General features: G+C 42.7%; 3 protein-coding genes across 4 annotated transcripts; all 3 read right to left on the bottom strand.

Moving 5' to 3' along the window:
• Window positions 1-807: 807 nt before the first annotated feature.
• Window positions 808-4,664, bottom strand: LOC127767527 (uncharacterized). Of its 2 annotated transcripts, none has more exons than XM_052292890.1 (8): window positions 4,496-4,664; window positions 4,230-4,395; window positions 3,805-3,863; window positions 3,111-3,229; window positions 2,784-2,994; window positions 2,590-2,713; window positions 2,346-2,442; window positions 808-1,124 (listed from the first exon to the last, which is right to left on the bottom strand). In XM_052292890.1, the coding sequence occupies exons 1-7, from the start codon at window positions 4,553-4,555 to the stop codon at window positions 2,363-2,365; spliced, it is 819 nt and encodes a 272-aa protein (XP_052148850.1). In that variant the 5' UTR covers window positions 4,556-4,664; the 3' UTR covers window positions 808-1,124; window positions 2,346-2,362. The 2 variants fall into 2 exon arrangements, with proteins under 2 accessions (XP_052148850.1, XP_052148849.1); XM_052292889.1 differs by having other exon boundaries at window positions 2,784-3,021; window positions 4,496-4,662.
• A 570-nt stretch (window positions 4,665-5,234) lies between these two features.
• On the bottom strand, window positions 5,235-5,942 carry LOC127767534 (uncharacterized). Its single transcript, XM_052292899.1, has one exon. The coding sequence runs from the start codon at window positions 5,670-5,672 to the stop codon at window positions 5,436-5,438; it is 237 nt and encodes a 78-aa protein (XP_052148859.1). The 5' UTR covers window positions 5,673-5,942; the 3' UTR covers window positions 5,235-5,435.
• A 1,894-nt stretch (window positions 5,943-7,836) lies between these two features.
• Window positions 7,837-14,428, bottom strand: LOC127765612 (transcription factor LUX-like). Its single transcript, XM_052290556.1, has 6 exons — window positions 13,675-14,428; window positions 13,410-13,486; window positions 12,965-13,013; window positions 12,363-12,615; window positions 9,323-9,431; window positions 7,837-8,918 (listed from the first exon to the last, which is right to left on the bottom strand). Exons 1-6 carry the CDS (start codon window positions 14,105-14,107, stop codon window positions 8,679-8,681), a joined length of 1,161 nt encoding a protein of 386 aa, XP_052146516.1. The 5' UTR covers window positions 14,108-14,428; the 3' UTR covers window positions 7,837-8,678.
• Between the last annotated feature and the right edge of the window lie 11,417 nt (window positions 14,429-25,845).

Below are 25,845 nucleotides of genomic sequence, written 5' to 3'. Positions count from 1 at the left end.
TAGCTATATGACCCTGACCCAATGAAGAGGCCAAAAGATGGCTTATTGGGGAAATAAGCTAAACGACATAATTACAAACAAAAAATAATTTACAAATAAAACTTTTATATACGTATTATTAATGTTATAAATGCAAATACTGAAAAATAAATTTTGATGAAAAAAATTCTTAAAATCAATTTTAAATTTAAGGTTGAAAATTTAAATTTTAGCTGATAAGCATAAGCGAAAAAAAGGCAAGAAAACCCCAGATAATCAACCTTGAGTAAAATAGAAGCGGGCTAACAACTATCCTGACAGTACTGAGTATAAAACAGATGCACATGCATTCTTACCTCCACAATAGTTTTTGCTCGGAATCTTTATGGACTTGCAAATTTCCTGTGGGCATGGAGTTCGCAAGCTTTCATCTGGCTCGGCGGCTTGACGATCAGCACATCCACAAAACTGCACCCGGCCCAACTCCCTCAGCTATGCAAAAGGGATAAGACATGAAGAATACACTTCCTAGTCACAGATGCATACAGAGCTTAAAAAAGATGCAATCATTCTTTACCTTAGTTGCCTGAGGCGATCCAAAATGGGCAGGCAAATGGGCATCACCTTCGCGATTGCCTTGCCAACAATGTATCTTTTTGGTAGCTACTTTCCCATAAAGCGGTGCGCACTAGCACAACACTGATTCTTCCACCACATCAAAATCAATCGAACCAAAATGCAAAACGGCAGTTGCTCCCGGATGGAAACACCCCTTGGAGCTTGGAATTCCACAATCTGCTTATTGCACATGGCAAGCTACAGCCTACAGAACGCCACCAACTGAATTGACATATATCTAACGTTTTGTTAACACAGTTATCAGTCACATAAACGTTCCAGCTAATCAATTGTAGGTTCAAGTACAATCATACCCTTACAATATAGCCGGATAACAGGATCTTAAAAAAAAAAAAGTACAATCAAGCCACGAGTTCAGCAAGAAAACTGGAATTACACTTTTGTCGCTTTACCTAAACCATTTGATACTCATCACCTTCCTGGAGACTTCTTGCACAACCCCTCAACCCTCATGCTAAAAGTTCAACATCCTCAATCCTAAATAGTGCTCATGATAGCAACCTCACCTATCAAATCGTGCAAAAAGGACTTTATTAGCCAACCAAAAGTTGCAAATGGAAAGGAGGGGATTGCAATCAGGGTCGACATACTTAGCAACAGAACAAAAGAGGGGGCAGTGGATGCTAAGGAAACCATACTTCAACTAAATAGCTATTTTAGTTAATTGACCTAGCATACCGCTACAAAAGTATCAACAAATTACTATTGGCGAGTGGTTAGCTTCTGTCTTTGATTGCTGCCCAGGACCATTCTAAGATTATTATTTTTTTAATTATTGTAGGCTTCAGTGATGCAAAGGCATAAAAGAGGTACTATAACATTGCGGTATGGACCAACATGTTTCTACCTAGATCCAAAAGTACGTTAGTTTAACATGTGGAATAATGTGCTACTGGTCCACTACAGCTACCATATCAAGGTCTTGTTCTTGCCACGACAGTGGTCTAATAACAATCAAGATTGTGAAAACCATTTACAAATTGTACTGATAGTTACAACAATGGCCGGCCCTGACCCTGATGTTGACTAATTTTATGAATCACAATATTGTAACAAATTGCGTCCAAGGTCACTAGTGGCTGCCTATCTGTCAAAAGCCAGTTATAAACCAGGAAACCTCGACCTTTTTCTTGCAACACTATAGTATCCGAACGATGTAGTTTCTTGCAACAGAAAAACTCAGTCGAGATACAAAATACATGAAAAACTTTCATGATAGATTGTCTTGGGCTACAAACTTTTCATTCCAAAATGTTCAAACAATTTTTTTTCCATAGAAGACTATAAATAATTTTAAGATGCCTATAAATAATGGTGCAAAGAAAAGACAGAACATTTCAGCAGATATTATGCTATGGAATATAGGTATCTAACAAGAAAAATCATCCTACGCCAAAAGTGTTTATAATAGAGAATATCTTGTGACGTATCTCTGATTAAGTGCATCAAATCATCTTTAGTTTTAACTATAAGCTCATGCTGGAGCTTAAATTGTTGATGACATAATTAATATAGGTTTGCTGGTTTATGATGCATGTAGTCTACAGGGGCATTTTGGTTTATTGGATGCAAATGATGGCATAAAGCGTTTAAGGTGGTGTGACATTTCCTTAGCAAATCTTTTGCACTCAAATTTTAAAAATTAAATATTTGAACTTGTATGCTAATAAAACACCATAATCACATAGTACGGATAATACTGCCTTCTTAATACAAATTTGACTTACTAGATAGGTCTTCAAGTCTAGAAAATAGAGAGGTCAGGTGGTGGTCCATATACTGATTTCCAGGACAATGGAATAGTCCATCCATTGGACCCATTTCCTGAAAATTCACAGCAGGATTTGTAAACACAGGATTCCAAAATCTGATCACAGAATATTGAATATCGATATTCCTAAAGAAGGAAAGTAAGGCAAATTACCAACGGTTAATAGATGAAAAACTAATAAACTTGATATATAAATGTACCATGGAACTGTTCAGGGCCTTGAGCAACAAGTTTGCATGCTGCCTCAGCCAACTGGAAAGATTCTGGCATATTGTCCCCTTCTGAGCAGTAGCATAGTACACAAGTAACTTTCAAGCCTTTAGCCTGTAATAAAATAATGTCATTAAACATATTACAATAGTGACCTCTAATGGTAAAAACAAATCAATCAAACCTTGCAGGCAGAGAATAGTGCTGCAAATGGCAAGCTCGAGTAGTAATCATTTATCGTCATCTCCTCAGGATCACCAGTCATATCTTCTGAAAGATGACCACCTTCAACTAGGCTAGCAAGACACTTCCACCTTTGCTGAGATGGATCGTATTCCTCAAGCTTCTTCCAGCCTAAGTTCTCACATTTCGGATCAGAACCGTCCTCGTTGTAACTTGAAAGGTAATATACTTGCATATCACTAATAGATAAAATAATTAATGAGAATGAGACGCAATCCTAATCCTAATCATAAAAGACAGGATATGTGAAGCTATACATTTTAATTACCTGGATGCATCAATTATCCTTCTCTTGCCTGAATCTAAACTTGAAAGGATAACAACATGGTCTTTTTCAATGCTGCTTATAAAATTAGCAACATTTTTTGCAAATGAAACCACCATCCCCTGAACCAGTATAAAAGGTTTAAAGGTGTCACAACTCATGAAAAAAATCATCAATTATAGGTGCAGACTGCAGACAACTTATAGGACTTCACTAACTACCAAAATTCCAAACAAAGAGTAAAAGGCCCAAGCATCGCCTGCAACTCTAGTCTCACCCCCATCGTACCTCTTTAAAGAAAAGGTCAATAGATCAATAACTATATTTTCTCTAAATCATTTCAGAATAACAAATGTGCTATGTAAATTTAGTTCACAAGGAACAAATATCCAAGGGACAGATGTTAGTCTAGGAAATGTAATGTGTGATGTACAAAAAAGAAAGGGAAGCTGATTCTATAATTTCAAACAAATGGAGTACAATTTTGATATTATAATATCAAATACAATAGAGCTCAATATTGTTCTTTATGCATTCTTGAAAGAACCCTGAAGCATGTGCAACAAAGCTCACAAGATTCTGTAACTACATGAATCATAATCACCCACGTAAGCAAGTGAAAAGTATCTTTAAGTACTCTTTGAGATTTATAAAGTTAAAACCGAAAATATGTGGCAAATAGGTAAAATCAACATACTGTAATAATTGGGGACCGTTGCTGTATGAAGGCCAGCCTATGGGATGGAGATTCATAAGCTGTAAAGAGAAAAGAGACAGAAGGTGACAAAGTAAGTAGACATTATATTTCAATTATTATTCACACACTAAGTAGTGCCATTGCTGAAGAACAATATGCGTGGCTGAATCTTAAGGTATTTTTTTTAATTTCTTGTGCCGATTATTCTCTTAGACCTGAACAAGGCATTTCATCAAGTAGCTGGTGTGCAGAGGAGGAATTGTTCATGCCGGACTATAACACATTTCATCGAACAGTTGGTGTGCATAATGGAAGGATTTAAAGTACGAACACACCCAATCACCAGTTCACCACCCCTAACACAATCCAATCCATCAAGCGTCCTGCTAGCATAGCACAGCAGAGCAAAGGACAGAGCACCCAACCTTCCAGCGCGAGCGCGAGATCACCGACGGCGTCGGGGCCGAAGGCGTCGTTGCCGGCGCAGGGCAGCACGGACGGCTCGTCGAGGTACGCCACCCGCCTCGCGCGCGACGAAGACACCAGCAGGTCGACGGCGAGCTGCCCCACGTTGCCGATCGAGAGCGCCGGCTGCAGCCCCCCAAAAAAAGGATCACCAACCCGCGTCATGAGCCATGGAGGCAAAGCTATTCAAACCGGAGAGAGGAGAGAGGTTTAGGGCGACCCGGACCATGAGGAGGGTGGAGCAGTCGGGCGAGAAGGACTCCCCCTCAACGATGGCGTGCTCCATCGCGGCGGCGGCGGCGCTGGATCCCTTCAAAACTTGGGCGAGAAGTTGAAGGGCTCGAGTGGGCTGGCTATGGAGGCAGGCAGCGGATGGGAGAAAGACGAGAAGAAATACGCCGCTTTTGTTGCGTAGAGGAGAGTGGAGACGGAGAGAATTCGATTTCGTTGTGGGCTCAAATTGGGCCGTGATTTTAGTTGCGGGCTTTGGGAGTTAAATGGGCCGGATTGGAGGTAGCCTGGACTTCCTGGCCCATTAATTAAAATCAGACGTATCCAATCGGTGCAGTGCAGGTCGTTTGGTAAACCGGACAGTTATTACTGAACGGTTTACGTGAACCTTGATAATAGTTACTCCATGGACACAACCCACCCTATAAGCTCTTGGTTTCTTGGATACTCAGGCCAGCTACTTGATTACAGAGCTTCTTGGATAGCACGTTACTCATCATGCCCAGGATTAGATCATTCAAACAAAAATTCAAAGAAGATCCTAATACTTTCTTTCCAACAAGATTTACATACAGAAGCCACTGAGAATTGGTTGACAAGGCCAAACGTTCAAGGTTCAAGTAAAGAGTAGTCCCCGCCAAAAAAGAAAGAAGAAAAGAAAGAGTAAAGAGTAGTCACGGGCTCACGGCAATAGCAAGCCAGTTGAGAAATCAGATGGGACATCAGACAAAAAGTTATCAGAACCAGCACTAGTGCTGCATATATTAACCAATGAATCGACTCCAAATTTGAAGGATTACAACCCATATGATACAATTGATGCAAAATAGCAAGGCAAAGTGGTTATATACAGAGAGTACGTATCTACTATATACACGGTACACGCTTCCATCAATCCATTTTACCGGCGAAAGCCCAGCGGCCAGTGAGCGGCGTCAGGCAGGGGCGAAGCGGTCCATGAGCATGCACACGGTGGCCTCGGAGTCGGAGAGGAGGATGCTGCTGTCCCTCGTCCTCGTCGTGATCTCCTGCACAACACCATCACCAACCTTACTCTTGCAGCTCTCCCCTTCGCTCTGAGCTCGCCGGCCGACCCCGGCGTCGGCCGCCGATGCCGCCCCCCGGCCCATCTTGGCGAACTCCCCCAGCCAAACTCCAACCAGGCCCGCCATTGATTAATGATTAGTCTGTTCCTCTCTGCCTCTCCGAGCTAGCTGAGTGAATTCACTAGCTTCGCACACACACTCCAAAGAAAAGCTCAGTTGAGTAGTAGTACTTGACTGGTTGCTTCGTTGGCTAACCGCGCGGCGTTGGAGCTCTACTTATACGCGTACTCCGGCTCCGGCAACCGTGGGGAGACGGGAAGACGAAGCTACGTGTCTAGTTGTTGCGATATGTGAGAGCGGAGCGGGAGGAGGAATAGTCGAGGAAAGCTGCGTGTGGTTTCGGCGCCGTGCGCGCGGCCGCGCCCGCCTCTCTTATTGGCGTTTTGTCCGCTTCGGGCTGGAGGAGGACCACGCCACGCGCGGCGCCATGTGACGCGCACGGCACGGCGCGACGCGGGTCTGATTCGAGGGAGGCTTGGGGGCCATCGTGTGGCTGGTGGGTGCCCGAGCGAGCAGCGCGCGGGGAATCAGCGTGGATATACCACCGGTTGGGCTCCCGCGATCCGGCGAGCGGATGCGGAGATGCCGCGGTGGGATGCTAAACCGACGGGGCGTGGAGTGGTATTTGATCCGGGGGATCAAACCGGATCGGATCGTACTACTGTGCTTCGTGAGGTGCAGGAACGCCATGTCGTGGTCGCGCACCTCGTTGTTGTGGACTGTGTTGGAGTAACGGTGTGCCAAAACTGCGGGAGCATTGGAGAACATCGATCCATGGTATTGGTAAATGGTAATGGTATGGCCGATAGTTTCAGAATCACCGAGGCACGTGAAATTGTACTAGTATTTGTGATTTTGTGCACCTTTGCAGCTGTTGCGACACAAGGTTTGCACGTTTTTAACTCAACGTTGGTTAATTACCACGAGCTGACGATAATGCTTTTACTCCCCCACAAGGAATATCATTTTTTCCTCTTCTTTACTTCTTCACCATCTGTAATGGCTCACCGCTGGCAGAGTCGGTACCCTGTACCCTGAATCCCTTTTTTCATAATGAATGGAAGATTTAGGGACTGTTTAGTTGATGAAATGAAAATTTTTTGATGTCACATCGGACGTTTGACCGGATATCGGAAGAGGTTTTCGGACACGAATGAAAAAATTAATTTCATAACTCGCTTGGAAACCGCGAGACGGATCTTTTGAGACTAATTAATCCGTCATTAGCACATATGTGTTACTGTAACACTTATGGTTAATCATGGCCTAATTAGGCTCAAAAGATTCGTCTCGCGGTTTACACGCAAACTGTGCAATTAGTTTTTTTTATCTATATTTAATGCTATATATGTCCAAAAATTCGATATGATGTTTTTTTTAAAAGTTTTTTTTTAACTAAACAGGCCCTAGGTGGAGAATCTCTCCCCTCCTATGATTATTCCAAAAAAAAAAAATTTCTACTCCCCCGATTTACTCAGCTTCATCGTAGAGATCAGATCTTTTGTATGTCAGTTGTCGATCAGCTTCTGGATCTGAGTTTCTGAATTATGATACGTGTTGGTGTTGGTCAGTAACAGTAAAGGAGGCAAATATCTTTCCTGGAAGTGAAGCGAGATATTTCACACGTATCAACAAGTAGAACACTCAGATCAAAATATCTGGTTTTCAAGAAAAAGATGAAAATATCTGATTTAACCGAGTGGTGGCGATGAATTATAGAATCCCCTTCACTCGAATCGTCTCATGATCGTGTACTTCGAACCGCTAAACCATCATATCTCGATTGAAGAAAAGTGGGCTTTCGCTACAGAGACTTCCAGGATTCAGACAGTACTGCAGTGATATTTCAGAAGATTTACACAAAAATCACACGAGACCGTCGAAATCACCAGGTTCAGATTCATAGCTAAAGGTATAGTAGCTATTTTACGATGGAGAGAGTGCCCTGTAACGCCAAGTTAAGCCTACTCTACTGGCCGAAGCAATCGATCAGGATGGACAAGAAAGCGTCTTCTTGGATCACGCTCGCCGGCGCGCCACCAACGGCAGCGGCCTGCTGCTTCTTGGCAGCCGTTTCCACGGCCGCGCCGTCAGGCTTGTTCTGGCCGTCGTCAGAACGAGCCGTGTAGCCTCGCTTCGAAGCCACCGTCGTCCTGAACGCCTGCGCGCCGCTGACCCGGATCCTCTCCCGTTCCACCGTCCAAATGTCTACCAGGCTCGACATCGATCCCGATCGATCCGATCGCCGATCGACCACAGTTTCTTCAGAACTCAGAGCAGAGATCAAACAAGGTGGATTGATGAAAGCAAAGATCGAACAGAGTCTGGAGAGGCGTTTGTATGACGACCGGGACAATTTATAGGGTTTTTTTTGCAGCTAGCACACTGATGTGCTCATGTCAGTGCTGCTGGGACCTAGCAGAATAACAATTGGAACCTAGTGACGCCATTCTTGGCACACAGGATTGAAGCAGGTCAGCCATCTGGATGTCGTTCTTGCCGCTTTAATTTAGACAGTGCAACGCCCACCGGGGCCGCGGTCTGAAAGCCGGCAGGGACGCGGGGGAGGAGCTATCTGAGACACGCGCGCGATCTTGATAGGAGGACGAGCTAGCTAGCTGCGCAGTGGGCGCGCGGTTTCGTGCCCATGCCGGCGGGGAGCGGAAAATTCCGGTGGGTGGAGTCGTCGTGTTACCGTGGGCTCGTGACGGCGACGGCGACGACAGATGCATCCTGGACTGTTCTGCCACGTCGCCATCGCCGCGGACTACTGAATCTGACTCCCCCTGCAAGCCGACGCTTTTGCTTACTTCACACAGGCAAGTCCACTTCCCACATGTATTGGGCTTTTATTGCAAACGGGCCGAGCCGCACATTGGGCTTCTGAAATTCAGAAGTTCAGAACACTCTGGCGAGCTTGGGCAGAAAAATTTCAGGCAAAACATCGAATGGATGGATGCGGTTACTGAATATATTTTTCAGTCATCATCACAACGATCTGATCGAGCAATCATCAATGGTTAGTGGAGTGAAACCCAGAGGAGAGAAAAACCTCTTTTTTTTTGGCTTTTTTCACAGGTATTTCAGGCTGAGTTCTTCAGGATGGTCCATGTTCCAGTTCTGTCTCCCGAGGGAGATCTCCAGGTTGGGCGCAAACGAGTCTTCAGGCAGCAGCTGCTCCAGGCTTGCAAGTGATGGAGATGAGCTTGCAGGGCTTGAAGAGTTGGTAGTCGCCATGGCCTCAATGCTCGCTTGTGCTGATGCTCCTCCCATTGGTAGGTTCCCGGTAATAAGATGATCTTCTTCAGCTCCCTATTCACATCACATGACAGCAGATATATGCATGATTTGTGAAACTTTGCTGAAAGAAAATGTGCATGCTTGATGCTCTCCTAAGAAAAGATGAATTTGTACTACAACACATTCCGTTCTAAAAAAAAAAACTACAACACATTCATGAGATATGTTATACATAGAGATAGTACGTACACTTTCAATTCCCTACTACTAACTATTTATGATCAGATAATGGAGTACTGACTAGAACTGTTTCAGGGCCTACTTAAACAGTTACAGTCAGAAGCTATATAGTAGTCCAAAGAAGTTCAACAGAAGTTCTAGTTAAGTCAACAAAGATGTGCATCCATGGTGGAGCTAGTTAATACACTCTTCCCATTTATGCTTGTGATCTCAAGGATGCATGCATAGATATGTACCTGATGAAGAGCATCTTGAAGCACTGGTGAGTAGTTATGCTTCTGACACCGGTGCAACGAGTCAACAATCGCGACACCCTTTTCCAGCACTGGCGTTTGGTCAGTCCTCCTGTGCTCAAGAAAAGTTAAAGCGAGGCAGCTCTTATCAATTCCATGTAGCAAAACATTTCTTAACATTGAAATTGACTGTATTACTACATCAACATCTCCATATATGCATTCATGAAACCTACAAGACAGTACTAGCAGCTACTGTACTCTTATGTTTAAGCCATCGATCACTGCAGTGTATAACTAACTAATCAAGAGCTAGCTAGCCCTTCACATCTCACCTGCATGCTTTATCATTGCAGACATGAACGAGCACTCTGCCATATTTCTTTGTTGCTTAGCAAAGCTCAACACTGTTTAATCTGTGATATATATAGATCTCACGAAACAGTCATGCCCTTGGGCAGTTGCGTTGCATATGGGAACATGCCTGGCTCGATCTGTCCCTACTCCACCAATGCAATGCACCCAACAACCTGGAACACTGACTGACTTAACCGATCCATTTTTTGCATGCATGGCCACCGGGCACCGGTCAGGAACTCTTCAGAAAAACGCATTGCAGCTAACACTGTTGCGAGGCCTCCGTATCTGACACTATATGACTTTATTTGCTCATGCATGCATGTACATGTACTAGTATAAATCGATCGATCTTCAAATGCTATCCATCCACAGTTAGCTAGTATAGCTTCTTTGCCTCGGCTACTGTGCCTGGACTTCACTTAGGTTGTGTTTAGTTCCATGTCAAAATCGAAAGTTTGAAAAAATTAGAACGATGTGACGGAAAAGTTGGAAGTTCGTGTATGTAGGAAAGTTCGATGTGATGGAAAAGTTAGAAGTTTGAAGAAAAAAGTTAGAATCTAAACAAGGCCTTCACTTAATTTCTCCTACTTGACTGGAACATCGAGCTCTTCTTGTTTGAGAGAGAGAGAGAGAGAGAGAGAGAGAGAGGATATATGAGATATTGAGGGATGGGTACGGTGTAGAGGGGATCAAGAAGAACAAGCTAAGGTATCGAAGTGCAGGAGCAGGGGCATTATGATCGAGTGAGGAGGAGAGATCGATGCATGTGGACGCGGACAAGGAGAAGCGTGCATGGGAAGGTGACGACACGGGGAAGAGGTCGGCAGGGAAACATATGCGCTACAGAAAAAACACTAGTTGTCGCTCAGTGCATGCTGATGCAGGAGCTAGCCGGCCGGCCTGCATGCACAAGTTAATTAGCTGCTTCTATGAAATTTATCAGAAATCGGTCGAATGGAAGAACAGGCGAAACTGACAAGGGCTAAACGTACTGGAACTCTTATGAAAAAAAAAGGCATATATGCATGAGAGGAGCTAGCAGATTGATCAGGGACGACATTTTTACCATCATGATCAGAGATTAATATAAGTAATTGGCCCTGTCTAAGTGCCATCATCGACCATGCATTCATGACGATGTACTATTTCTTTTCTTTTCTTCCAAAATGCAATCTACTGGCCGCAATCTGATCAGATCATCAGAGTTGAAGACTGCAGAATTAGTAGACATTGATCTTTTCTTAAAGGCAGCTTTGTCTATACGCAACATGTGTGGTAATATAAATAGATTTGCTAAATCACGACAAAAATGGTCATTACCTCAAGTACCAGTTTTAAATACTAATGAACAGGGGCGTAGCCAGCTAGGTGGCACTGTGGTCCACGGACCACCTAAAAACTTAAAATTATAGTATATGTGCTAGTTAATATAGTAAAAATTGTATAGTGAACCATCCTTTTAATTGACATATTACATATAGATGGACCACTTTTACTTTAAATTCTAGCTACGCCACTGCTAATGAACAGTCTTCCAAAGAAAATTTTTAACCTTACTTTATGTTGTAAACCACAAAAAGAACTAGTAAAACTACAACATTATGAAACCAGGTTCAAGACAAATTAAAAGTATATATACACAACATTTTCATGCATGTAATTAGTCAAATATTTAAATAACTAATAACGGAAAAAAATTAAACAAGTCGTTCCAGTAGTATACTTGATCCAGAACAACATGTTTTTTATTGGATGAAAATATTTTATCTTTATTGTAGGCTTTGTTTGGGCGACCAGTTTAACAATAGCATTTAATTTCTTTTATTAGCAATTGGAAAAGGTTTGACTATATATGTGTCTTATAGGTTCTAAATCAACCAAACCATCACATAAGACGAAGTAGATTATGCGCACTCCTACTCAATATAATTAACCACTTGACATCCTTCAAAGTTCAAACACCATGCACAAGCATGAATTGAACTCAATACATTTTGTTATAATACTAGGCTGGGATTGACATATATGTTGAAAACGTCGTTATTCTTTGTTCTACAGTCCCACTCATGTACTTTTTTTTATCAATTAATTGCATGTTCTTATATATACAATAGCTAGCGAACACAGGTTGGGGTGTAGTAGGATATATTTTTTCCCTTTTAAAAAAACTTCAAATAATATATTTATAATTACGTACAGTACTTAATTAGGGAGAACTGTTGCCAATGTATATGGAAAAAAAAAAGAACGTTCAAACAACAGCATATTTCATGCAAAACGGTGTCCTTTTCCTCTTGTCAGTAGCTATATGCGGCTTGTACATATACATTGTTTCGAAAAGATAAAAGGATAAGTGGTCATCTCAAGAGTAGACAAAGTTCAGAATTGAGATACATTGCTCCCATTGTAAAGCACGTGCAACATGCGCAAATAACCTTACAATGCTAATAATCGCTCATTTGGCTATATATTCATTGGCAGGGGTCGGAGATGTAGACCATTTTCATTATATAAAAAACATGTTAATAATCGCTCATATTTTTCTTACCCTAATAATCAACGAGTTTAGCAGTGGAATATGCACACGAAGAGCCGCGCGCGCGGTCACCGTTAAATAAATGCAAATGCATGAAGTAGAGATTAATAAGTTCTGAAGCTGACACAGGATTGAACATGAACAGACCTTGTGGGAATGGTTGGAGCAGGAGGCGATGGCACTACTGCCAGTGGAGCAGTTGCTGTTGACGTCGTCGTCGCGCAGAGGAAGTAGGCAGCAGCGGAACTAGTCGCTGCGGCAGGCGGCGCAGGGGAGCTACAGATCCCAACCATGTCGTCACATGCCGGCATCATCGGTAGCACCACCCCACCACCACCACCATCTCCTCCTCCTCCAGCTGCCGCCTCCATTCCTGCCTGCTGCTGCAGCTGCGCCTCTCCTGCAAATGCGCGCGCAATGGTCAATTTAAGCCGCCGCGTGCAGTGCATTCTTAGTTGATGTAGAGGCGAGATGCACTTGATAGTTTAGTGCAAATGAATGTATGCAGGTTTAATTTCTAACATGCGCACATTTTTTTCTTAAAAAATATTTGGAGGAACGTCTCTCCCTCAAAATCTCTTTTTTTCTTTTTTAGGCAGAGGCTGGAAGTCGTTTCAGTACATTAGAATAAATCACCGGGGTCACTGCATATATGTTTAGCTTAGTTACAGCTGGTATGTATATATACTTCTCAATCAATGGATGATATGCTTTTTTTCTAATGGAAATAAATTGAGCTACATGAATACCTGAGGCAATGTGGGATGATCTGTCTGTGCTCTTCACTGTCCTATACATCTGCATACCAGTAGATGAGTGAGTGATCAATGAGGTGCATGTCTTGTGTTGCATGATCCAAATGGCTTGTATAATTAATTACATATGCTAAGGTGGTAACTAGTTTAAAGGATATATATCTGGCTTGTCCTGGTTAGCTAGATGCCGTTTGTTTGTCACTTAGTACTTGACCCAGGGATTCACCAGAGACAAAGTACACATGTAGTTACCAATAGTAAGAACACCCATAAAAGTGGTGGAAAAAACAAAAAGAAGCCATCATGCAACAAGATTCACCATCTTCTTTCCCTTGCATGGTGGTAGCAATAGTAGCTTCCCTTTTATCACCTCTCCACTCTTTCTTTCTTTCTTTCTTTTTTCTCTTTTTTCTCTTCTTTTTCCAAGTGATACACGTACCTGGAGGTGACTCTTGACATGCGCCAGTGTCAGATCCTTCACGTTCATCAGCTCCAGCACCGACTTCGGCGTCGCTCCTGCAGATCGATCGATCATCGCCAAGAACGAGCTCGTGAGAATTGAGCACGCAAAACAATGGAGTAATCAATCGATCAATCTCACTATCTCAGGCAAAAGGAAAAGAAAATGTAGCTGCACGAATTCAGATCACATTACGAGAGGACACAGTGATGGTGAGATAAGGTAGAGCTAGCTAGGCGCTTACTCTCGTGGCCGCCGAGGAGCTCGACGGCGTGCACGAAGCGGGCGTGGAGCGCGGTGGTCCATCGCATCCGCGGCGCGCGGACGCTCCGCTTCGAGCCCGCCGGCAGCTGGGACGCCCTGGCCGCCGCGCGCTTGAACGGCGCGCACCCCTGCGGCTGCAGGTGGTGGTCGCCATGGCGGCCGCCGCCGGCGTCCGCGTGCGCCGGCGTCGTCGGCCCGAGCCCCAGGCTCAGACCGGGGGGCTCGCTGCCGGAGCTAGGGTTTCCAAAGAACGCTGCTACTTCGCCTCCTCCTTCTGCGTCTGTAATCACTCCGGTCGGCAGAGTCGTCCTCGCCGCCGTCGTCGGTGTTCCGGAGGATACCGGCGCCGCCGCCGACGAGACGGCCGGAGGGCTTATCCGGAGGGAGAGATTCGGCAGGTTCCTTTGCAGCATTGCAAGATCAAAGCTATGGGAGGTTGTCGCTGCTGCTGCTGCTACAGCTATAGCTTAGCTCAATGATCAATGGAAGAGAATACAACACCAACTACTCTCTACCACTTCTTGGATCAAACTGATCATACACTTCTAGAATTAAGATAGTAGAGGACCATATATTGTGGTGTTGGTGGTGGTGGAAGAGGAAGAGGAGAGTTATAGCAGTGGTGGTTCTGGTGTGATCAACAAGAGAAGAGGAAAGAAGAGGACATGAAGAGAGAGAGGGAAAAGGAGATGTGGAGAGATGGCAAAAGGCAGGACAGTGGAACAGTCACTGAGAAAGAGAAAGGGAGAGGTGGGGTAGTGGATTTGTGCAAAGTGGTAGTGGTAAAAAGGAGTGAGGAGGAGGAAGAGGAGGAGGGGAGAAAAAAAAAAGAAGAGGCTTGGAGCCTTGGAGCCTGAGGGGTAGTGATGAGGGCAAAAAAAGATGTGGTGATTAGGTCATGAGTGGTTTATGATTTGGTCCTTGGGAATGCTGCTTCAAAGAGAGTGTATGTAAAGAAGAGCAGGGTGTATATGAAGGGAGTACTAGTTTCTTTAAGAAGGCCATAATGAAGCTACAGTTGCTGTTCCAGGCCGGTATTCATGTACAAGCTGACAAAGAAACAAATACACTAATGGTATATGATTGATCTAAATATTCAAAACTCGACTGTAAAAAGAAAAACATAGTTCATCTTCTACCATAACATTATTAAGGCATACATATATTACTATGGTACGTATTTTTATTCCTCTATTAGTTGTCTGGTACTTCCTCCGTTTCACAATGTAAGACTTTCTAGCATTGCACATATTCATTTAGATGTTAATGAATCTAGACATATGTATGTGTTTATATTTATTAACATCTATATGTATGTGGACAATGCTAGAAAGTCTTACATTGTGAAACGGAGAGAGAAAAAAAACAAAAGGTTTGTTGGTGCAAAATTTGGTGCATTCATTCCAACACAAATTCAAAAACTATACATATTTTTGCTTGAAGGTATCACAGAGAAAGGCGACATACATGATTTGAAACCTTTGCGGGTTTTATGGTTTTAGTACAGTTTACATATTAATTGCTTTGTTTTTTTTTCCAACCTCGCAAGTTTTAGTACGTATCGCTGGTGTGCTTTATTCTACTTTTATCAAGAACAACTCAATTGGTACATTAATTAGAGCCATGCTTGGATGCTACTATTAATTAGTTTGTTTGGAGATATAAGAAGGTTGATTTATATATACCGTTATCTTTATGAAGGGTACGTTTTGCTTCAGATTAAACTTATTGAGGTAATGTTATATATCAGTTCATTTCAGGTTTTGGATGAAAATCCAGCTCTATTATATTATTGGATGGTAGTGGTAGACATGGTCAAATTCTTCTTAAAGACGTTGTTCTGGAGTAGGTGCATAATATTATGTATTGGACATAGTTACATGTGCGTGAGTTGCTGCAAGGCAACACGATATGTTCATGTTTGTCTTCGTTTTTTTAGGTGGTGTGCATCCCTAGCTAGTCGATGCAGAGGCCATCTGTAATTTCATTATCTGAAGAAAATTAAACCTATACCTTCATCTTAATGGTATTATTATTTAAAAATCAAGTCCAACTTATTTTATCCTCTTTTCATGCAAATAGCTAGAAATTTGATGTTGCCCTTAGATGCGGGTTGTGTTCAAGGGCATGTGAATCTCATGTGAAATTACAATGTCAAATTAGGGATGTGGAGCACAGTTAGATAAAGTAATTAAAGTACATGTTGAGAAGTGTGTGATCCAACTTGTTATTTTTCCTAAATAATGCTCACTTTGGTTAAACAAATATTTAAAATCAAATAATAGTGTGACTGCTAATTGATCAAATACCGAAAACATTAATGGTTTTTCCTCTATTTTTTTATGAACAATTAGGGCGAGGGGGGGCGGGGGGGGGGGGGGGGAAGGAGATCTGTCCTTTCGATTAATAGATAATGAAGTAAAAGAGGTACATATAAGTTCACTACACTGGACAAGGTCACCAGTGATGGGCCCAAACCCTCACCTTTGACGGCTTTAGGCTTGGTCAGTGATCATTGGTCACTGGTGAGTTCGGTCACCTTTGACGGGTGGAAGACCGTCACTGATGACAGTCACCTCTGACGGGTTAGAACTCTACGACCCGTCAGAGGTAAGTGTCTGCGCTAACCCATGCCATTTTGCAACCCGTCACAGATGACTCACCTGTGATGGCTCAGAGAGTAAAAAACGTCACAGGTGTGTCACTTGTGATGACATGTATGTGCAAAGCCGTCACTGGTATGGTCACCTGTGACGGCTTTTGCAATATGAACCGTCAGTGGTGAGCTTACATCTAGAAAAAAAAAATAATTTCCCCTAGGATTTGCTAGCCATGCCTCTGGAAAAACAGAACTGTATACATGCAATATATATGTCTCCAGTTTCAGCCCATTGCACTAAAAGTTTCAAACTAACATCACATGCATTCCAAGTTGTCACCGAAAATCCATAGACATTCACACACATGCATTGCAAGTTCTCAAATTGAGCCAAGCCGATGCTTCAAAGCACCAGAAATAAATCCAGAAAAAAAAGAGAACATACTTCGATGCCAACATACTGAAAAATGAGAAATACAGCCTAAGTGCCATAAACTTGAACATAGCATTTCCATCTTTGGTTTCTGAGCCTGACGAATATGGTATGACATACAAACTTACAATTAGATCAGCATAAGTACAGCCCCCGGTGCCTGCAATGACATCATTCAGAGAAGTTTAATGCAACAATATCCTAACAGCCTAACAACCAGATATATGTTACAGATGGGATGACAGTAGCAAGAACAGCTTCGATATGTTACAAATGCATATAACTATGCAAGAATAGCCTAACAGCCAGATAATCAGCATAAGCTGCTCCAAAACAACAAATTAAAATGGGGTCACTCTGACTGAGAAGGCAAAAATAAGTTTACCTCAAATTAGTATTCATTAGCTAGCCTTTCAACCATCCTTGATAGTCATCCATATGCATGTCAGTAGTTAAATATTATCTGAAAGAAACGGAAATAGATCAACTGGCAGAGGAAGCTCGCCATTTGTAGAAAGAACTAGCGTCTAATTTGTTCAGCTAGCATAGAAATTGGGGGATTTGTAGAGTATCCAAGAACACACCCAAAAAAAACTTCTGGTAAGAGGTCTAACAAGGAAAATAAAAATAGATTTAGTGATGCATCAACTTAAATAGAACAAGAAAACAAAGTGAAACAGCATGCATGCCCACTATCCAAACAAAATACTAGTACACAAAGAGCATCTAACTAATGATCCAATAGCTCATGATTTTTGATGGGGTTAAAGCTAGATGCATCCTTGGACAAGGATTTAGCCACAGGAACCACAGGAGACACCGGAATCGGTTGACTGCAAGCTCAGATCTGGATGCAAGAGAAGGAAAGGGGTGACTTCTGCTTAGCACTAAACTGAGTAAAATAGATGAGGCGGCAGTGACTACCGAGAATGTGGTGGAAGGGGACAGCCGACGTCTGCTCTCCCCACGACAGGTTGACCTCGACGACGTGGGGTGGTGTGGACGGCGGACCGCTTACCTCACGAACGGATCTGGCGTCGCTGAAGCTAGGACCGCAGGATCTGGAGCACCCAAACTCGGGATGGTTGGATCCGCGACCTCTGAGTTCAAGGTGTCCGGATCTGGAGCCCCCGAGTTCATGGTTGCTGGGACCGTCAGGGGGAGGGTGGGGGATGTAGAAGCTCGTCGTCGACCGGAGATAAGCGGCGATGGACGGAAGGGCTTGTCGATGGCGTTGGGCAGCGGTGTGGTGCCCCGTTCGCCGATGGTCCTGACACTGGCGTTGTCTTCGTCTTTGGCTCGATACGACTCGGATCTGGCGTGGTGGAGGCGGGAAGGAGGCGGCGACCCGGATCTAGAGTGGTGGAGGCATGGCGGCGACCGTGGGCGGTGGGTGAAGGAGGCGGTGACCGTGGGCGGTGGGCGAAGGAGGCAGCGACCCGTAGGCGGTGGGCGAAGGAGCCGATGACGGGGCGGCGGAGAGACGGCGGCGGCGACCATGGGACGGAGGGCGAAGGAGGCGGCGACCTTTGGAGGTGGGCGAAGGAGGCCGGCGGTCGGTGGGAGGAAGAGAAGAGAGACTAAGAGGAGGAGAGAGACTGAGCAGGTGGCGGTGGGCCCCATGGGTGGTGGGGGGTTCCTTTTTTATATGTCAAAATTGATCACCTTTGACGGGCGCAAACTTAAAATCAGTGACGGGCCAGAAGTCATATCCGTCACAGGTGACGGCCCATCACCCGTGACGGATTGTAACTCCCTAGCCCGTCACAAATGAGGTCATACCAATGACGGGTTGGAAGTCAAACTCGTCACTATCTTACCTGTGACGGCTTAAAATTCCGGCCCGTCACAGGTAAGGTGATACCTGTGACGGGCCATGGCCAGATGCTTCACCGATGACGGTAAACCTAACGACCCGTCAAAGGTGACGGTCATCTGTGACCAATTTATAAACCCGTCACTGGTGTCCCGTCACAGATGTAGGGTTCTGGCATAGTAGTTCTTTTACAATAGGATTAATCTCTGGAAAAAGGCATAATATATAAGTACATAGAATGATCTTTTTTTAGTAATGCATATATGCAGTATTAAAAAACAATATAGCATTGGTACCTTATACTGGAAATCCTAGATCAATTATCAATATGGCAAAGTACATCTTAAGAGAAATTGTTTATGTTTTAATTTCAGTGACTGGCCCATCAAATTATTTACCCGCGGCCTCTATATCCAATCGAATATATGCAATTCTTTAAAATTAAAAATGTAACCCCCAAACAAATCATTCTGAATTCATTCTTACAAAGATTTAAAATCAAGATCTTATAGTGCTACTTAAGTCACTGCAACTAATAGATGACATGTCCTTTCGCATCAAATTAAACATGGTAGGGACTAGATCAAGAATCCTAGCCAACCAGAGCTACGCATTGTGTGCCGCAGAGATGGCCGGGTAGCTTTTGATCTGAAGGCAGAGAGAGAGGGGTCTCTGCAGGGTGTGCAGGACCAGCGAGGGTGTAAAATGTGCTGACAGACACCTCTCTTTTGGATGTGCACATATTCAGCAAAGCAGAGGTATAATGCCCCCAAGAGAGCCCTCTTGGGATCTTTCCGTATTCATGAAAGGAAGAGGGGTATGTGACGATGGAAGACGCTAGCTGCAGGCCGAAATGAATGTGGCGGAATGCGACAACACGATATGGGTGGCACTGCTGCTAGAGAGAGTGTGACATGATAGTGATATATCCATCAGGACAACATCCATGCAGGCAGCATCGATCTCAAGCGGTGGTCAGGTCGATCAGAAATTGATCGAGCAGCAAATTTGTAAAAATCTGCAAATTTTACACGCTGTTTAATTATGATTAGATTTGCTTATACAATACTGAATTGCTGTTACCGATCTGATCACTAGCTAGCTAGCATAAGGTAAACAGTAATTAACTTATGTACGTACGTACGAGCAGTACATACGAGTGGCTGTGCCGATCGAATCAGCACGCACGTGTGGCTGTCACGTGAGAGCAAGGGTGAGCAATTTGGGATAATAGATTATATGGATCTCTTAGCGCTAGCTGCAGCTAGCTAGGAAGGAGCAGTAGTAAACAAGAATGGCAGGTGGCCATCAAAGGCTGTACAGCTCCTCCGATACATTCCGATCTCGTCGTCGCCTTCATCTCGCACAAACAATTAAACCCTAAATAATCCGTGGACCAATCAATCGCTCGGCACGACCAAGTTAAAAATTAAATTAACCCCATGGCCTCGATCGAAAGGACGACGAGCCGCATGCATGCAGATCGATGCGAGCTAGTGAATTGAATGAACAGCGAAGAATTAAAGAGAGAGAGAAAAAAGAATTATGTACGGCGATTCCGACCGCGGCGCACGTACCGGTTGTAGTTAACGACGCGACGACGACGGCATGAGATGGGAACAAGCAGGAAGAACTTCTCGAGGCGCTAAACAAATCGGAAAGGGGAATTCCGATTCCGGGCCTGTTTGATGCGTCCCGTAGCTCCCGGTCAGCGCCTAATGCGGCGTGTTCCTCGCATAAAGCATGCCCCGGCTTTTTCGATCTCTAGCTACATAGCTCTCTCTGCTGCTGCTAATTCCCATGCAATGCCGAGTTAATGTGCTGCTACTTCTACCGTCTATTTGTGCGTGCCTTGATCTTGGTCCGGGGGGCTATCGCGAACTAGTTTAATCGCTGTCGTGAGTTGGTAATCCTGTCTGTCTTACCACCACACTGTGTGGTGCTCATGTGCCATGGGGTCACTCACTCACTCACTCACTGTCTGATTATTTTTTTCTCCCTCGCGGCAATGGTGGTCAGGGGATTCAGTTGATTGCTTGCTAGATGGTGAGACCTGAGATGTGCATGATATGATGTGCGTACGTACGCGGCAGAGAGGCAATAACTATATATGGGGATCAAGATGTCTGGAGCAAATGGCATCATTCCCATGTCTTAGCTTAGCTTAGACCAAAAGTCACTACCACTGAAAAAGCGCTACAGGGAATTGCGGGGCCAATCAGAGCTGATTGAGCCTGCCTACTGCGTGCCTAAGCGCTCTAGCTAGCTACTAACAGTGAAATTAATTGTCCTCTCTTTTTTTTTTCTCTCTCTGAAGAGGAGCGTTGTAGCAGAGAGACTAACATGCATACATGGTGGCTTCTCTGATGACAATCCCGCTGATAGTACATCAGTACTAATAATAATCCTGTAGTACTACTCTGCTTCTTCAGTGCTAGCTGCATGGTCGTGGGACTCACTGGCTCAGGCATGCACGTCTAACTCGGTCTAACTCACCAATATCTAGTGTCGGGGCAGTTGCCCAGTCCATGGCCCCGATCGTATCTCTACCTTAGTGGAAACACCGAAACTGGAGAGAGAAAACAACAAACACCAACACCAAATAACCACCTTCTTTTGCAATCCGGATAGATCGCTAATCGATCGATCGGAATGTCAAGTGTGTGGCCGTGTTTGTTTGGTTCGTCATGAGTGCCCTCGAGACTACTTGGGCATGCACTTTGCAGATCACCCCGTGCTGTCCTGCATGCATCCCGGTGTGCGCCCCACACGACTTATTTTCTCTTTGCGTGCATGCATTGGCAATCGTCGTTCCATGTAGTCGATCATGCATGTGTGTGTACATCTACATACTGGTCCGTCGTTCGCACGTACGTACGCTTCCAATATTCTTCAATATTCATGGATCGATCATAGCGTGTGTGTGGATCTCGATCGTGTTGAGTTATGATCCAAATTCATTTGCACACGTATAAAGATCAGTTTTGGACGAAGCGAAGCGGAGGTTTCATCTTCATATATATACTTCTTGTAAGCCGTCGTTCGGCGTTGTAACCTCACTCCGATATAGTGAAGATATTTGCCGGCTAGCGCTCGTAGTTTTTTCTCTCCTATTTTGAAAGGGTTTTCATGTTAAATTTTGTGTTTTATATATGATTTATCTATTATCTTTTATCGTTTATTTGCCTATCATTTTCTAGCAGATCCATCGGAACATGCATGTACATTTGTGGTCTCCCCTACTGATCGATCGATGCGGTGCCTTACCTTTCTTCCAAAGGCGGGCGCGGCAGCTGGGTTGGCCGGGCCGTGGCGTACGTGGTCGGTGCTAGCTGGGCAGTGGGCACCGACCGCGACGCCCGCGCGGCCTAAAGCTGCCGTTGCCGCTGCCGCGCTCGCTGCAATTCGTCGCGGTGGCCGCCCGCCTGCATGATTGGGATTGGCTCTCGCGGCGCGCGGGCCGCGGCCCAGCTTAGCCTACTCCCTCCCCCACTGCACGCGGCCGTACGTGGCCCACGGCGCGCGCGGACGAGTCCACGCGACTTTTCGGTGGAAATCGCCGCCTTTTCCACGCGACCATTGGTGTTTTTTCTCCTTCCCGTCTGCCGGTGGTGGCCTGGCCGAATGGCCGATCTATCGTGGATTTGTGAGAGAACCGTGATGATCCGTATCGATGGATCCATGATGAGTTCTTCGCTGCCGATCGATCGGTCTCTGATCTATGGATGGAGCGGTAGCCAGTTCCGTTGTCAGTTTGATAAAAAGCGAGGCAAAGAAGCAGCAGGTGTGTCAACAGAGACCACCGGGCTTTGTTGGGTCTCGTCGGCATATGCACGCAGTGCCTGCGTTTTGCGACAACGAGCCACTTCCAAGGATAAACGGCCAATTGCTGCGACGAGATGACCTCCATCGTCGTCAGGTGTCCCGGAACAGAGAGGCACGATGCACACGGAATGGAGGACGTGGTACATGTTAGTACCTTTTTTTTTTCCCGGTGATATATATGCTTTTATATATCGAGGCTCTGGTCAGACTGTGTAGTCAGTCAGAGAAAAATAGTGGTGTTCATGCTTTAGGAATACTAAAGTCTGTCTCTGTCATGGGAAAACTGATTTATCGAAGTGATTTTTTAAGGACATGTTAGATTACAGCATATGTACTTTTTTACTTTAACTAGGAAGGTAGCCCGCGCATTCGCTCGGGTATGTTTCGTACATTAAGCTGGAGACACTTATAATAGAGAAATATTAACCAGAGAACATCTGCCATAATTTCTCTATAAATTATTTTGTCGGCATTAATTACTTTTATAATTCTCTAACCTATGAGCTTTATCTTATATCATATTTTAGTAATATCTACAAGTAATTATTTATAATCTTCTTCATCATTTGAAAAGAAGGTAGAATTATTTTCTTTACAAAACATGTCAACAAAAGATAAAAGTAAGGTGTTTTTCTCTTTTTTTAATTGCATATATATTATCATGGTTTAATAGAGGAGAATTGGGTGGGACATGAAGCTCCACTAAATGTATGGGTTTATATAGCCTAATATAACTGATGTATTTTGAGAGGTGATCTATCTATAAACATTTCATGTAGAGTAGGTCAAAGCCTCCACACAGCTTAACATGAATACTATAATGAAAAAATATAATTGTGCAGTATTAGTTTTGAAATGTTATAGTATTCATATTACTATAGCATGAATACACGCTTGTTTTTTATATAAGACAGATATAATGATAAGAAATAATGGTTCCACAGGTTTAAAAGGCATAGGAGTATTCCAAAAATGTAGCTTAAAAATTATGTTTGTTTTAATATTCAATATCATTGAAAAGTGAGTGTAGCTCAAATGGTTAGGTTTCTTGTAGTGGAAAATGCCACCGGGTTCAAGTCCTAGACTTTGACATGGGTGCTCGCATTTACGACTAATTTTTCTTTCATTGGTAGGTGACGTATCCATCGACAGCGAGATGTCCGTGGTGATTTCTTTAATCTCAAAATATGTTGTCTAATCTTTTGGGGATACTCAAAGGGGGTAAGCTATGTGTTTGTGAGTTCATAGGGGTGAGTGTGTGTCCATTAAGTTGTGAGCGCCTACGTTTGTTGTGTGTTTCTAAAAAAAACATTCATAGTGGTAGGCTATGTGTTTATGCATTCATATGGGTAAGTGTGCATGTTTTGTGAGTGCCTGTGTTTGTAATATGTTTCTAAAAAATATCCAACATTATTGATTGTTTTTCTTTTAGTTTGAGAGCTAAACAATATGAAGGGGACGGGTGGTGTTGTGCGCATGTGAGGGCGAGGAGGAGGTGGAAGAGATTTTATTTTTGTAATTTTTCTAAATAATTTAAAGTGATAGCCGATGAAGGGGTGTTTCATTTTTTTTAAAAGAATTTCTAAGATACTTTCTTTGTTTTATAGGACGTGGCACATGGCGATTTAAGATTATGTTTAAGAAATAGATTTATAGTTAAAAATAATGGATACATCAATTTAGTTGGATTTTTTTAGAATCTTAGGACATGATAGCCGCTCGGGAGGGAGTTTAATTGATTTTGGTTATATACAATGATTTAGTATAACATAATATATATTTTTAATTAATTTTTGATTGTTAGGATATTATTTTTTTAAAGATAGATATTATGGGTCCTAGTTTTGAGTTATATATTTTTATAAATACATTTAATTTTAGATCTATTAGAAAATACTTTGGGTGTTGTATTTTCTAATTAAACCACTTAGATTGTTTTACTCGGGAGGGAGTTTAATTGATTTTGGTTATATACAATGATTTAGTATAACATAATATATATTTTTAATTAATTTTTGATTGTTAGGATATTATTTTTTTAAAGATAGATATTATGGGTCCTAGTTTTGAGTTATATATTTTTATAAATACATTTAATTTTAGATCTATTAGAAAATACTTTGGGTGTTGTATTTTCTAATTAAACCACTTAGATTGTTTTAAATTGTTCTACTTGAAGTACATGTTATTAATCAGAAGGTTTAAAAATCTACTTTATATTTTCTTCAAAATGTATGAATCGGTGAACAATAGTTAGTCCGTAGAATATATATGACACAAAGTAATAAATTTCTTTAATATTATACTTAACTTGGATCTTCAGTTTTAAATTTTATAGTAAATAATCTAATGGTGTGCACCAATAAAAAACTAGATATATGATTTAGATAATATAGTTGTTTAAAATTAGTTTTCATAAAACATTTTTCCATTTAACTAAAAGAGAAAAATAGGAGAGCAAGAAAATAGGTGGGGAGGCATGTACGTGCTGAATAGGAGGGGTGGATATGCAGGGCTTGTTTTCTTATCCTTTTCTATTTGATAAACAAATCTCATGGTAGAAAATAATGGGTTATAAAATATTTTTTCCATCTAACAAATTGAGGAAAATAGGAGAGAAGGAAAATTGGTGGGACTGGGGAGGTACATACTGGTCGGGGTAAGTATGGGAGAGGTTTGAGATATGTGGGCCTTTTTTTTTGTTTTTATCCTTATCTATTTGGATAAATAAATATAATGATAGAAAACAATGGGTCCACTGCATATTAGTGAAAATCGACGGATGGATGTTTTGTTTATTTTCAGATTTTTTGTGATTTTTTGAATTTATTAAAATGCCACGTGGTGACTTGAGAGCGTTTATAGCACATGTGCGGGCACCTTACTTATTTAGTGTTGATTAAAGTTTTATTATAAATCCTTATGTGGAAATGACTTTTTAAAGGAAAAAGTCTGAATTACACCCTTAAACTACAACGACAGTACGAATTGTCCCGGTTATATATAAACTCATCTATCATCATCGTTCCTAAACATATGAGTTAATATACTTTTTGTTTTGTTTTTTCTTTTGTTATACATTTGATTCACCTATGCATGTTCATGGGTATTATAAGATAGAATAATATATATTGTCAAAATTATTTGTGTTAATTATTAACATTATATAGATGAGAATGACATAATTAAAAAAGATATAATATGGTTCCATAAGACACTTTCAATTGAATGCGTATATGTTTTTTCTGGCAAATACTAAGCACGTACTTTTTCCTCTTCTTTTGGAGAAATATATGTTTTTCTCTTAGGGTAGGTGTGCGTATGTGTATTTATATGATGGATGTGCTTACGTTTATATATGTGCTCGTGAATGCCTTTTATATCATTAGTAAAAAAATACTTTCAATAAAATTGGTGAGATAGAGTGAAGTGGTGTTGCGGCAACGTGGATTCTTTGACAACCTCGTCAGGAGTGGTT

The sequence above is a fragment of the Oryza glaberrima genome, chromosome 3 (genome assembly GCF_000147395.1).
Source record: "Oryza glaberrima chromosome 3, OglaRS2, whole genome shotgun sequence".
NCBI lineage: Eukaryota > Viridiplantae > Streptophyta > Magnoliopsida > Poales > Poaceae > Oryza > Oryza glaberrima.
The sequence above is the reverse complement of the archived record's forward strand: the minus strand, read 5'-3'. Positions and strand labels throughout refer to the sequence as shown.